Source organism: Apodemus sylvaticus, chromosome 9 (genome assembly GCF_947179515.1).
Source record: "Apodemus sylvaticus chromosome 9, mApoSyl1.1, whole genome shotgun sequence".
Lineage (NCBI taxonomy): Eukaryota > Metazoa > Chordata > Mammalia > Rodentia > Muridae > Apodemus > Apodemus sylvaticus.
This window is the reverse complement of record NC_067480.1, coordinates 52,971,486-52,983,888: the sequence shown is the minus strand read 5'-3', so window position 1 is coordinate 52,983,888 and position 12,403 is coordinate 52,971,486. Positions and strand designations below refer to the sequence as shown.

Sequence of the window (12,403 nt, the reverse complement as noted above, 5' to 3'; positions counted from 1 at the left end):
TTAAAACTAAGGATAAAATATGTTAGCAAGAATATTTATTCTTATAATAAATTAAAATATAAAAGGTTAGAAAATTGCTCTGCCATTTTTCTGTTATTTTTCTATTCTCATTAGGTACTTTTAGTCATGATAAACTTTTTTCTTATCTATCTATCTATCTATCTATCTATCTATCTATCTATCTATCTATCTAGTTTTTTTGAGACAGGGTTTCTCTGTATAGCCCTGGCTGTCCTGGAACTCACTCTGTAGACCAGGCTGGCCTCGAAGTCAGAAATCCACCTGCCTCTGCCTCCTAAGTGCTGGGATTAAAGGCGTGAGCCACCACCGCCCAAATGATAAACTTGATATCTGTTTTTTACTTATGTTTAGACATGTTTACTTATGTCTGTCTGTCTTTCTGTCTCTGTGTCTGTGTGTGTGAGAGAGAGAGAGAGAGACAGACAGACAGACAGAGAGAGGGAGAGGGAGGGAGGGAGGGAGGGAGGGAGGGAGGGAGGCAGGGAGGCAGGGAGGCAGGGAGGGAAAGGGAGAGAGAGAACATTTGTATCACAGCATGCCTGTGGAGATCAGAGGACAAACTTGGGTGTTGGTCCTCAACTTCTACCTTTATTTGGAGCAGGTCCTTTTCGTCATTTACTGCTTTATGCAGCAGTGTTAGCCGACCTGTGAGCTTCCAGGTTCTCCTGTCCATGTCAGGCCATGGGAGGATGGAGTTACAGTCAAGCACTAACGTGCACAGCTTTTATGTAGGCCCTGCACATTCAAACTCAGGCCATCATGCTTGCATGGCTCACATTTTATTTACTGAGCCATCTCCCTAACCCTGTTTTCTTTTAATATTCAATTTCATTATTGATACAGGGATATTTAGGATGAGGCTGAATTCTAGTGCTGTTCCTAAACTTGGTATAATATTGCTAAGAGTATGGGGAAGTTAAAATTTTAGCATGAGGTTGGCCTATTGAAATCCACCTCTAATCTAATGATTGTATTCTCATTCCTTCTCCTTTCTCAAACCCTTTCTCATTATCTCTTTCCTCTTCAGTGTTGGAGATGAAATGAATAGTAGTTGAGTGTTCTTTTTTGATTGAGCTTGTACTCTTACTATATATTTGTCCTAGGAAATTTAAGGTCACTTAAATTTCTATTTAAGGACCCAAACTCCTTATATATCTTTATATATCCAAATAGTTATGGCATCATGTTACAAACCACCAAAACAGACTTTTTTACATTTTCTCTCTCTCACCGCACTGCTCTTTGCCTTAAGGATGCATGGCAGTTAGGCCTATTTTCAACTTTATTTGTCCCTAGAGGAAGCTAGTGCTGCTTTCTGCAGTCATTGTTGGTGGATAAGTCTTCACTAGTCTGTTGTGTTTCTGTTTATCATGTGACTGGCTGCTCTTGTTTTCTGTTGTTTTTCTTTGTTTTTGTTTTGGGGTTTTGTTTGTTTTGAGACAAGGTCTCTCTATTTAGTCCTGGCTGTCCTGGGTATTTTTGTTTTGATTTGTTTTGAGATGTAGCCCTGGATATCCTGGAACTCACTAAATAAACCAAGGAGGGAGTCCTCAAACTCACAGAAATCTGTGTCCTGTGCCTCCTAAGTACTGGGATTAAAAGTGTAAGCCACCGCATCTGTATATCCACTCTTTTTTTTTTTTTTTTGAGATTTTTATATAGTGAACGAGTCTGGAAGATAGAAGCCATGTTTCTTTCTAGATAATAAAGCTAATCTTTCTCTATATCATACATTAGCTGAAATCCCACTCTAAAGTACTGTCTTAGTCAGAGTTTCTATTCCTGCACAAACATCATGACCAAGAAACAAGTTGGGGAAGAAAGGGTTTATTCAGTTTATACTTCCACACTGCTGTTCATCACCAAAGGAAATCAGGACTGGAATTCAAGCAGGTTAAGAAGCAGGAGCTGATACAGAGGCCATGGAGGAATGTTTCTAACTGGCTTGCTTCCCCTGGTTTGCTCAGCCTGCTCTCTTATAGAGCCTAAGAATACCAGCCTAGCGATGGCACCACCCACAAGGGCCCTCCCACCCTTGATCACTACTAATTGAGAAAATGCGCCACAGCTGGATCTTGTGGAGGCACTTCCCCAACTAAAACTCCTTTTTCTGTGATAATGCCAGCCTGTGTCAAGTTGACACACAAAACCAGCCAGTACAAGTACTGAGGTCTCTTAGACTTGGTGTTTCTCTGTGAGCCGCCACTCTGTGCTGCTGTCTTCTAGTTTGTAATCTCACTTAGAATTGGAGTTGGGATGGCAGTCCAAATGGTGCTAGAGTGCTTTTTAAAATTGTGTAGGTCTTTGTCTCACCAATTAGTTTCATGTTGTTTGCCAATGTCTCTGTAACTGTAACATGCTTAGAATTAAATCAGATTCATCAATATTTTTTTCAGTCTTTCATGTGATTTTATTTTCTCCCTTCAACCATAATAATATGCTATCCTGATTTTGGATTAACTGGTAGGTCTGTAAACACAGGTTTATCCATCCCACATGTTTTTCTATCCCACATAGAACGTGTCTGGTCTTTGGTGCTTTGCTACCACCTTTAGAGCCCTGAGACTTCTTGTCAGCACTGTCACTTCCTGAAGCTTGCATCTCCTTTCCCCTTTGGCGGGATCTCTTAAGCTTGCAGTTAAACTCTCAGTTCATAACTGTTGACATAACTTGTAAACCCTGTGAGCCGTTGGAGTGAGACAGACCTGTGCTAGTGTTAAATGTTGGCTTTGCTCCACTCTCTTTTCATCTCTCCTGTTTTCCTCCAGGTCTGTGCAATGGCGTCCGCTAAGCTCAATGCTCTTCTTCAGACCAAAGTGATTGAAAATCAAGATGAGGCATGCTACATTTTAGGGAAACTAGAACACATTCTAAGTCGGTCAATCAAGGAACAGTCGGAAATCTATTCATTTCTGATTCCACTTCTCCGGACTCTGGTTTCTAAAATTTATGAGCTTCTTTTCATGAACTTGCACCTGCCTTCTTTGCCTTTTACTAATGGAAGCGCTTCATTTTTTGAAGATTTTCAAGAGTACTGCAATTCAAACGAATGGCAAGTTTACATTGAAAAATACGTAAGTTTTAAAAATTTCCTTAAATGATTTGTTTATGCGTGTGTGCAGGCCTGAGTGTATGCATGTGTATATATTCAGGTGTGTGCTTCATTCAGGCTTGAAAACCAGTATGTGAAATCCCTTGGAGATAGAGCTGCAGGAGAGTTGTGTGAGTGCTGGGGCCTGAACTCCAGGCCCGGGCTTACTCCCTGCAAGTCCTCTGTTACCTGCTGAGTCAGCTCCCCAGGCCCAGAGTCTTATGTTTTCCAAGCAAGACTTTTCTGCTGACTTCTCATTTTTATAGAGGAGAGTGTAAATTTTTTGCATTCTTTCTTTTTATTTTTTAAACTAAGATTGTTCCTTACATGAAGCAGTATGAAGCTCATACATTTTATGATGGTCACGAGAATATGGCACTTTACTGGAAGAATTGTTATGAAGCCTTAATGGTGAATATGCATAAAAGAGACCGAGAAGGAGGAGAAAGCAAGCTGAAATTTCAGGTAAAAAACGATTCAGTGTTTTCTAAATTGAGTTGTTCTTGTTGGCTACAAGCATTAAATTAAATTTAGGTGGAATAATTCTACCAGAAATTTGGGAACAAGCATACTTAAAAAATATTCCATAATTGGGATGAAAACAGTTGATCAGTAACTGTTTTAATAATAAAACATGCCAGGCAGTGGTGGCGCACACCTGTAATCCCAGCACTTGGGAGGCAGAGGCAGATGGATTTCTGATTTTGAGGCCAGCCTGGTCTACAGAGTGAGTTCCAGGACAGCCAGGGCTACACAGAGAAACCCGGTCTCTAAAAAACAAAATAATAAAACATGATGTGTAATGATTATGTAAATCTTAAAAAACATGTGAACTTGTTAAGATGAAAATCTTTTAGTAAATATTGCTAAGGTATCTTGATAACATCCCTCACACAAATAAATTCAATTAAAATTTTTAAATGTAAAGTTATTTTGTTTGTTTGTTTGTTTGTCTGTTTCTGTGTGTGCCTGAATACATGTATGTGTCTGTATATGTACAGGAGTCCAGGTTAGAAAAGGACATTGAATCCCTGGAACTAGAGTTCCAGGTAGTTGTGAACCACCATGTTGGTCCTAGAACTGCTAAGCCTGGTTCTTCTTTAAGAGCAAGCATCACTCTTAATCCCCAAGACACCTCTCCAGCCCTGTAACTTAACCAAAAAATAAACCAACAAACAAATAAATAAACAATGCAGAAGAGTAGGGGAAATGGCTACATCTACAACCTAGCTCTGCAGAATATCAGCAGAATCAATAACCTTGGAGTCAGCTTGACAAATCAAAACAAACGTGAAAATTTATTTGTAGCAAAAATAAAAGAGAGAATGTCCCTGTCAGCCCCACAGAAATCAGGGCCACTGTGAGTTGCTTAGCACATAGACACATGACTACTCAGATTCATCAGGTTCTTGGTAAACAGGTTTTAAAATGAACTTTAAATAGTCTTTTATCTAAGTTAATTTGTTTTTATACATCTTCAAAAAGAGAAAATGCCAGGTTTGAGTGATTTGCTGGCAAATTCTGCCTAACTTACTTTCATGCTTAGTTTGTAAAGCAATGCCACAGGTTTTCTGTACCTACAAAGATGACCATGAACTTAGGACCCTCCTGTTTCACTTTGCAAACACTTGCTGCTACACTCAGTACCGTTTGTTGATTGATCCCAGGGCTTACAAGGCAGACATGCAATCAACCCACATCCCTGCCAGTATAGAAGGAAGCCATTAGATCAACGTGATAAGGGCAGTGACGAGTTGAGTTGATTGCTAGTTTTCATGGGACTTTGTGACTTCCATACTTGTCTCAGCAGTCATCTGTTTTGGTGTTGTGTCCCACACCATTGATTTCTTCATACAGCTCTGGCAACAGCCACAATTTATTGACAGATTGTTGCTCTTGGGATTTAGCTGATATTTTAGATCATGATCCTTTTCTTTTTTTCACTTTTTGGGGGAGGGGGAACCATCTCATATTTCAAAGTAGCCTCAATTTGATAAGTAGCTAAGAATAACAATAAACTTCACCTAATCTTCCTAACTCCACCTTCTTAGTGTTGGGATTGCAGGTGTATACTACCACCCTTGGGGAACCTAGGACAAACTCAGGTTGTTAGACTCAGCAATAAGTGCCTTTTATTGAGCTATTTTATCAGCCATAGAGTGTGTGTGTGTGTGTGTGTGTGTGTGTGTGTGTGTGTGTGAGAGAGAGAGAGAGAGAGAGAGAGAGAGAGAAGGAGAGAGTGTGAATGTGTTTTGTTTTTGTGAGCCAAAGAAATCTTAAGTAGAACATAGCTAAAATTCTACCATCATCATCAAAGAGAAGTATTTTAATGAGATAAAATGTTATTTCTTTTTTATATAACAATTTTTTGTTAAATTAAAAATTTATAGATACATTACTCTCTTCTTTTCATGTTTATTTTAGGAGTATTTTGTGGAGCCATTCAATCGAAAAGCCCGTCAAGAGAACTTGAGATACAATAATATGATTAAACAACTTAACAGTCAGCAGTTGGTGGCTTTTAGACGCTGGAAGGCAATACGGCTCTATCTTACATGCGAAAGGGGGCCTTGGGCTGAAAAGTAGGTGCATATTTTGCTCTTTAGAACTGTGGCATTAAATTTTAAACTTTTAAGCTAATAATTTGTTTTAATTCCAGTCCTTTAAAGAGTACTTTGAATTTACTGGGGTGTTTTTTTATGGATTAGTTTGATATGATGGGAGGTTGGTGTGTATGTATGTTTATCATGTACTTAGTTCTCCTTTTTATACTAATGTTACATGCATTAGACTTTAGACTCCAATATTCCATAGCAATACTTCTGCCTTTTTCACATCACCTTTTTAAGGTAGAGTTAATGATGTTATTATGTATTTTAACAGTTCACAACTTAATACTGTCACTTCTTTTTTGGTGTATATATTTTATAGCCCTTGTTTTAAAATAGTAGTAAAGCAAACCTTTTGTTTAATCTTTTTGATCAGCCAGCTGATCAGTGGATAAATATCTAGTTGTTGGCCACTTTTGAGCTACTGTGACAGTGCTGTTGTGGATAGTTGTATGGAAATGTTGTTTTGAGAGCATGCTTTTAAATCCTTTTGGGTATATAAGTGTAAATTTTGTGTCCTATTTCATGTTTAACTTATTAAGCATTGGCAAAGAATTGTCTGTTTTCCAGTTTCACCACATTCTAACCAATACTTGTCATTTTCCAGTTTTTCAAGTAGTCCTCCAATTGTGTACAAAAATAAAGCATGATTGTATAATTTTTTCACCTTTCTAATAACCAACTATGTTGAGCATTGTTTTGTGTACTTGTTGGCTGTTTGTAGGACTTCTTTGAAAAGAGTGCTAACTTGTTTCCTTTGCCAGTTCCCACATTGAATGATTGACTTTTTGCTGAAGTGCGTGTGTCCGAATATATGTTTTCTCAATGACTCTTGAGGTGATTTGAAAATATGTAGATGATTTTTCACTTTCTTGATTGTGACCTTTGTTCTTCAGAAGTTATAATTTTAATAAACCTAGTTTTCTTTCCTTGCATGATTTTTATAGTGTATTTAGAAAAGCATACCCAAGTCCAAGGTCACAAAGTTTTACCTTTTCTTCTAAGAGTTTTATCATATTGATATTTTGGTCTCTGATTCATTTGCAGTTATTTCTATTTGTAGTAAAACTTTTTAATATTATAATTATGAAATTGCATTTAACGGTGAAAGAATAAAGTAATCAAGCTAGAAGTCTGAAAGGTAGTGTTCAAATGTTACTTCTCTACCATTAAACCTCCTGGCACCATGGGTAAATAGTTTAAACTCTCTCAGGTTCATCTGTGTCATAGTTAGACATACTCGCTTTGGCTTTCTTGACAGTTGTCCAGATGGTGAGTGTAGACACTTGGATCTGTTGTGGAAGTGGTGGCTCGCATAGACCCAAGAGCAGTAGCTTCTGTGCGCTGCCTGCTTGCCTCCTGCTACTCGCCCTTTACTCAGCCCGCGCTGCTCTCCTTCAAGGTGACATAAGCCTGGACCTGTGTAGTGCTGGGACTCACACCCAGGGCCTTGTGCAGGGCCTTGTGCACACTAGCAGCTATTATGTCTCGAACAGTTTCTAAATTGTGTTGAACAATTGTGAACCACTTAAACACCCATCTTTATAATTTTAAATAATTTTGCTTGTTTCGTTGTGAATGTTTATAGGAAACAGAATCGAATTCACTGGAAACTAGCTAATGTGGAAAATTATTCCCGCATGAGACTTAAACTGGTACCAAATTATAATTTCAAAACCCACGAGGAAGCTAGTGCCTTAAGAGATAATTTAGGTGAGTTACAGTATCTACCTGTTTTTATAAAGAGATGTTGACAGACTGCTTATTATTGTTTGTTGTTTTAGATGTTTACTTAATGAACAAAGGGGGTATAATACTTTAAAGTGTATGTGTAAATGGGTACATGAATTCAGTGTTAAGTTTGGCCTAAATCTGAGTGTGTGTTTTCATTGAATGTAGCTTTCCAAAGAAAACCAGTATTTTTACTTTATTTCATTTACATTTTGTTGAGAAATAATATCCTTTCCTTTGATTATTAAATTAGCCTTCTTCCCCATCCTTTAATTTATGACTCTTTTATAACCTGCTCTTTTTTTAAATGTATATGAGTACACTATTGTTGTCTTTAGATATATGAGAAGAGGATATTGTATCCCATTACAGATGGTTGTGAGCCACCATGTGGTTGCTGGGAATTGAACTCGGGACCTCTGGAAGAGCAGTCAGTGCTCTTAATCACTGAGTCATCTCTCTAGCCCACAACCTGCTTTTAAAGAGCCCTACTTTTTTTTTTCTGAGACAGAGTTTCTCTGTGTAGCCCTGGCTGTCCTGGAACTCACTCTGTAGACCAGGCTGGCTTCGAACTCAGAAATCCACCTGCCTCCCAAGTGCTGGGATTAAAGGCGTGTGCCACCATCACCCGGCTTGAGCCCTACATTTTTAATGTCTTAGATGTGCCTCGTTTTAGAAAAGAATGCTTTGCAAATATTTACCCAAACCATATTTCAAAATAGATTTCAAATGGGTTTCTATAACTGTGTAAGAAGCTCTTCTTCGTCAGTTGTCATTTATACGCTTTTGAAGAAAAGTTAGAAATATGCAGAAGCACTTCTGGTGATGAATCTGTGGCACCTACATGTTTACCAAGTCATAATTATTGTCACTGTAGCTGCTTCTGTACCACTTGTGTCTCATGCTAGGTTTATAGATTAAACAAGTGCCAAATTTTGGATTTTTTTTTTCCATTTAACATATTGACCAATCCTACAAAACTGAGAAAGCCGCAGTGTATCATTTAGGATTTTGGGTTCTATAGTAAATCAGATAATTATGATTTTTTTCTCTTTATGAAAAAGAATATTTTTGTCTTTGATACAAACACTAACTTAATGCATCTTGCATAGCAACCCACAGTTACATAAGCCTCTCTGCTTTGTCAGATGTAATAATATTATAATCTCAAAAAACAAATAATAAAAGATGTATATTCTTTGGTTGGTGGTCCAGGCCCTGGGAGCTCCATGGGGTCTGGCCTGTTGATCTGTTGCTTTCTCCATGGGCCTGCAGACCCCCTCAGCTCCTTTTCTCTCTCCAAATTCTCCCATAAACCTATCATTGCTGTATTGGAAATTCAGTCTCTTTTTTTGTTTCATGAATATGCATATACATTATATATCCCCCACACCCTAAATCCATTTAGCATGTCTGTTGTTGTCCTTGTTCAACTCACATTTGCACCATCTAACATGTTGGCTAGATTTCCTGGGTGTATCTTCTGATGTTCCCAGGAGCTAGTCTCACAGAAAACTTGCTATCACCATCTTTCAGCCCTCTTTTCCAAGACAGTCCCTGAGCCTTAGGTTTGGGAATCGTTTTATAGATGTATCTAGTGGGACTTAGCTCTACAGAGACTCTGCAGTTTGGTTTTTGTGGTTTTCTGTAATGGTCTCCATCTGTTGCAAGGAGAGGTTTTCTTGATGAAGAGTGAGGACTACACTTACCTGTGGGTATAAGGACAACTATCTAGAGTGTAAATACTAATACTAGTTTGGTAAAGTGGTAGTTGTAGTTTCTTCTCTAAGATCCATGACTTCACTAGTCCTGAGTAGCTGGCTAAGCTTCTAGCACCAGCTAGAATTTCTTTCTTGTTGAAATCTAGTTGGATCTTTAGTTGTTGCTAATCACCAAAGTACCTGTGCCACTGCTACATCTTAGGGTTACCATGCCGTCATTGTAATTCATAGATGTCATAGTAGATAGGTCTTTTGGTTGCTTTCTTCCTTGGGAAGCTCACTTGGTGTCTTCTGTTACCATGAAAACTCTTTCTGAGGGAGGAGCCTTTCCAGTCATTTCTAGCTCAGGGGCCTCTGTGCTCTAGTTTTGAAGTGCATGGTGTCCTCAACAGTAGGCACTTGCTTTCTTCCTCTAGAAGGCAACCAAGGGCAATAATAAGAGCCCATAATGTTTTGGGAGTGTCTGTCAATCCTGATCAACAACCAAGAGTTGGAAGTCAAAGGAACTCCATCTTCTTATGCCTCGTGTTGGGTTTTTGTTATTTTAGCCTCCTCTCTTCTGTCTTTCTCCCTCCCTCCCCTTTCCCATGTCCTATTATATCACTAATATCCTGCTAGTCTCCTCTCTAGTGCTTCCCAACCTATCTACCCTTCCATGGTTCCTTTTACTTTCCTGGTTTCTATAGCTACTCTAGGATATATACTCAAATAGGAAGATTTGAGCTAGGACCTCAGATGAGAGCGAACATCTAATGTTTGTCTTTCTGGGTTTAGGTTACTCACTCATACAGTCTTTCCTACGTTCTTCCATTTACCTGAAAATTTCATGATTGCATTTTTCTTTACAGTTGGATAGTAGTCCACAGTGTATAAGTACCACATTTTCTTTCTCCATTTTTTTGACTGAAGGATATTCAGGTTGTTTCCATGTCTAGGTGTTGTGAGTGGAGCATCAGTGGACATGGCTAAGCCAGCGCTTGTGGTTTAGGATGCTGAGTCCTGTGGGTGTGTGACAAGGAGTGGAATAGCTGGGCCGTAGGGTAGATTTATTTTTAATAATTCTGATATTTTCCAACTGGTTTCCATAGTGTCTGCTTTAATTTGAAATCCAGCCAGCAGTGATGAAGGTTCTCTTTTTCTCCATATCCCTTCTGCATTTGTTGTATGTGGCGTGCTGGTCTTTGCCATTCTGACTGGGGTAAGATGGAATTTTAAAGTTGTTTTGATTTGTATTTCTCTAATTGCTAAGGACAATAAACATTATTCTGAGATGTTTCTTAGCCATTTTTTCCCTTTGAAACCTTTTCAGGTACCATACCCATTTTTTAATAGGTGAGTTTGAGTTTTTTTGTTGTTGTTGTTGGTTTTGGTTTGTTTAGTTTTTCATTGGTTTGTTTCATTTTGTCTCCCTGGTTTTTTTTTAGTTCTTTACGTATTCTGGATATTAACTCTGTAGGATGTGTAGCTGGCAAAGAGTCCCTCCTAGTTTGTGGGGTTCCTCTTCACTTGGTTGGTTTTTTTTTGTTTGTTTGTTAAGTGTGCAGTTCTATGTAAGGCGTAATGTTTTTAAAAAGTAGGAAGCACAGATTCAGAGAGCCCAGTGGCAGGGCGGAATTGACATCTAGTGCCCCAACTTAGTGTTCATGTTCTTTCCATTGTAAAGCCCTTTGTCATGACAAAGTACTTAGTGTGTGCACTCTGCATGTGCTCTGTGCCTGTTAGCCTAGCCCTTTCTATGTGCTCCAGAAGTGGCTCCGCTGTTGACTATGGGTCAGCTGAAGACAGCTGCTCATACCACCATTTCTCCCTTTTTTCTTTTTCTTTTAAAGCAGGTTCCCTATGTTCCCCTGGCTGTCCTTGAAGCTTGATATATAGACTAGGATGGCCCTGAACTCACAGAGATCTACCTGCCTCTGCCTTTCAAGTGCTAGGGTTAAAAGTATGTACCCTCAGACCTGGCCTGGCTGTGTTTGATATTTAATACAAGTGCACAATCACATTAATATTAACATGTTGAAGTTTATTTAATTATTAACTTGCTTTTAATTAAATATAATTATGTTTCTTGAATCTGTAATTTGCATAAAGCCAGCTCTGTACTTCTCTCAGACTGATAATCCAGTACCTAGTCTATCTCTGAATCAACAATTAGCTATTATTAAAAATAACTATCATTTAAAAAAATTTTCAAACATCAAAACTGTCAGAAAATACAGAATTGCTATAATATTTTTATTGATTTTTAATTCTTTTCTTTTACTAAACAGGTGTTCAGCACTTAGAGCCTTCTAGTGATTCATTGCTTTTGGAAGTAGTGAAACAAGTTAAACTCAGTGATTTGGAAGAAGATAAACTAGAACTTCTTGAAGAGGACATGGTAGCCCGAGTAAATATGTATGTATGAGTATTTCAAAGCAGTTAAACTATGAGAAATGGGACTGCAAAATTGTAGATTTGCTTGAGTTTCTGGTTTTCCAAACAATTAATTGTTTAATTAGAAGTATTGCAATTCTTTAAATGCAACAATTAATGTCATACCAGCTGGTAATAATCTGAGAGTATTTACTGAAATTATTGAGGATCATTGAGATCTGTATTTGAAATTATAGCGTATTTTTGAATGAATATATTGAATGACATGTGGCTTTAACTGTATTTTGTGGAAGTGTGCAACAGAGTCCTAGGGTATAACTTAACAGTAGAGGGCTCATCTAGTATGCATATCAGAAGGACCTAGGTCTCATCCAGGATGATGGTCCAGGAGAGAAAATTATCTTTATGAAATAGAAAAACAAAAGAAAAAAATAAAGTCATAAAAAGAAATCCATTCAGAAGACATGAAAACAAAAACAGAATAATTATAGATAACAAAAGTTTGTAAAAAATAAATGTTCTGCAAAACTATCAACTTCTAGCTGGACTGATTAGGAATTTCAAAAGATAACAGCATAAACATCTAGGATCAGCAGTGAAGAAATAACTCTTTTCCACAGAAGTGAGCTAAATTCATGATTGCTTCTTTTAAACTTTTTGTTCAGTGAGGAGAAGGAAGATCAGGATCAAAAGGAAAAATTGGTGTTAGCTGAAGACTGTGAACTCATTACTGTAATTGACGTAATTCCTGGCAGATTAGAAGTCACTACTCAGCACATTTACTTCCATGATAACAGTATTGAAAAAGAAGATGGTGAGTAGTTCTGAGAAAATAATAACCTTTCATTATTAAGTAT

The 12,403-nt window shown here is 37.9% G+C and overlaps 1 protein-coding gene across 3 annotated transcripts in view; it reads left to right on the top strand.

Moving 5' to 3' along the window:
- Positions 1 to 12,403, top strand: part of Nbeal1 (neurobeachin like 1) — a 149,051-nt gene that overhangs the window by 90,984 nt on the left and 45,664 nt on the right. For all 3 annotated transcript variants that reach the window (XM_052192133.1, XM_052192131.1, XM_052192132.1), the window contains 6 exons: positions 2,790 to 3,095; positions 3,428 to 3,577; positions 5,537 to 5,694; positions 7,310 to 7,434; positions 11,441 to 11,567; positions 12,212 to 12,360. In XM_052192133.1, the coding sequence (XP_052048093.1) occupies positions 2,790 to 3,095; positions 3,428 to 3,577; positions 5,537 to 5,694; positions 7,310 to 7,434; positions 11,441 to 11,567; positions 12,212 to 12,360 (1,015 nt within the window). The remainder of the gene's footprint in view (positions 1 to 2,789; positions 3,096 to 3,427; positions 3,578 to 5,536; positions 5,695 to 7,309; positions 7,435 to 11,440; positions 11,568 to 12,211; positions 12,361 to 12,403) is intronic.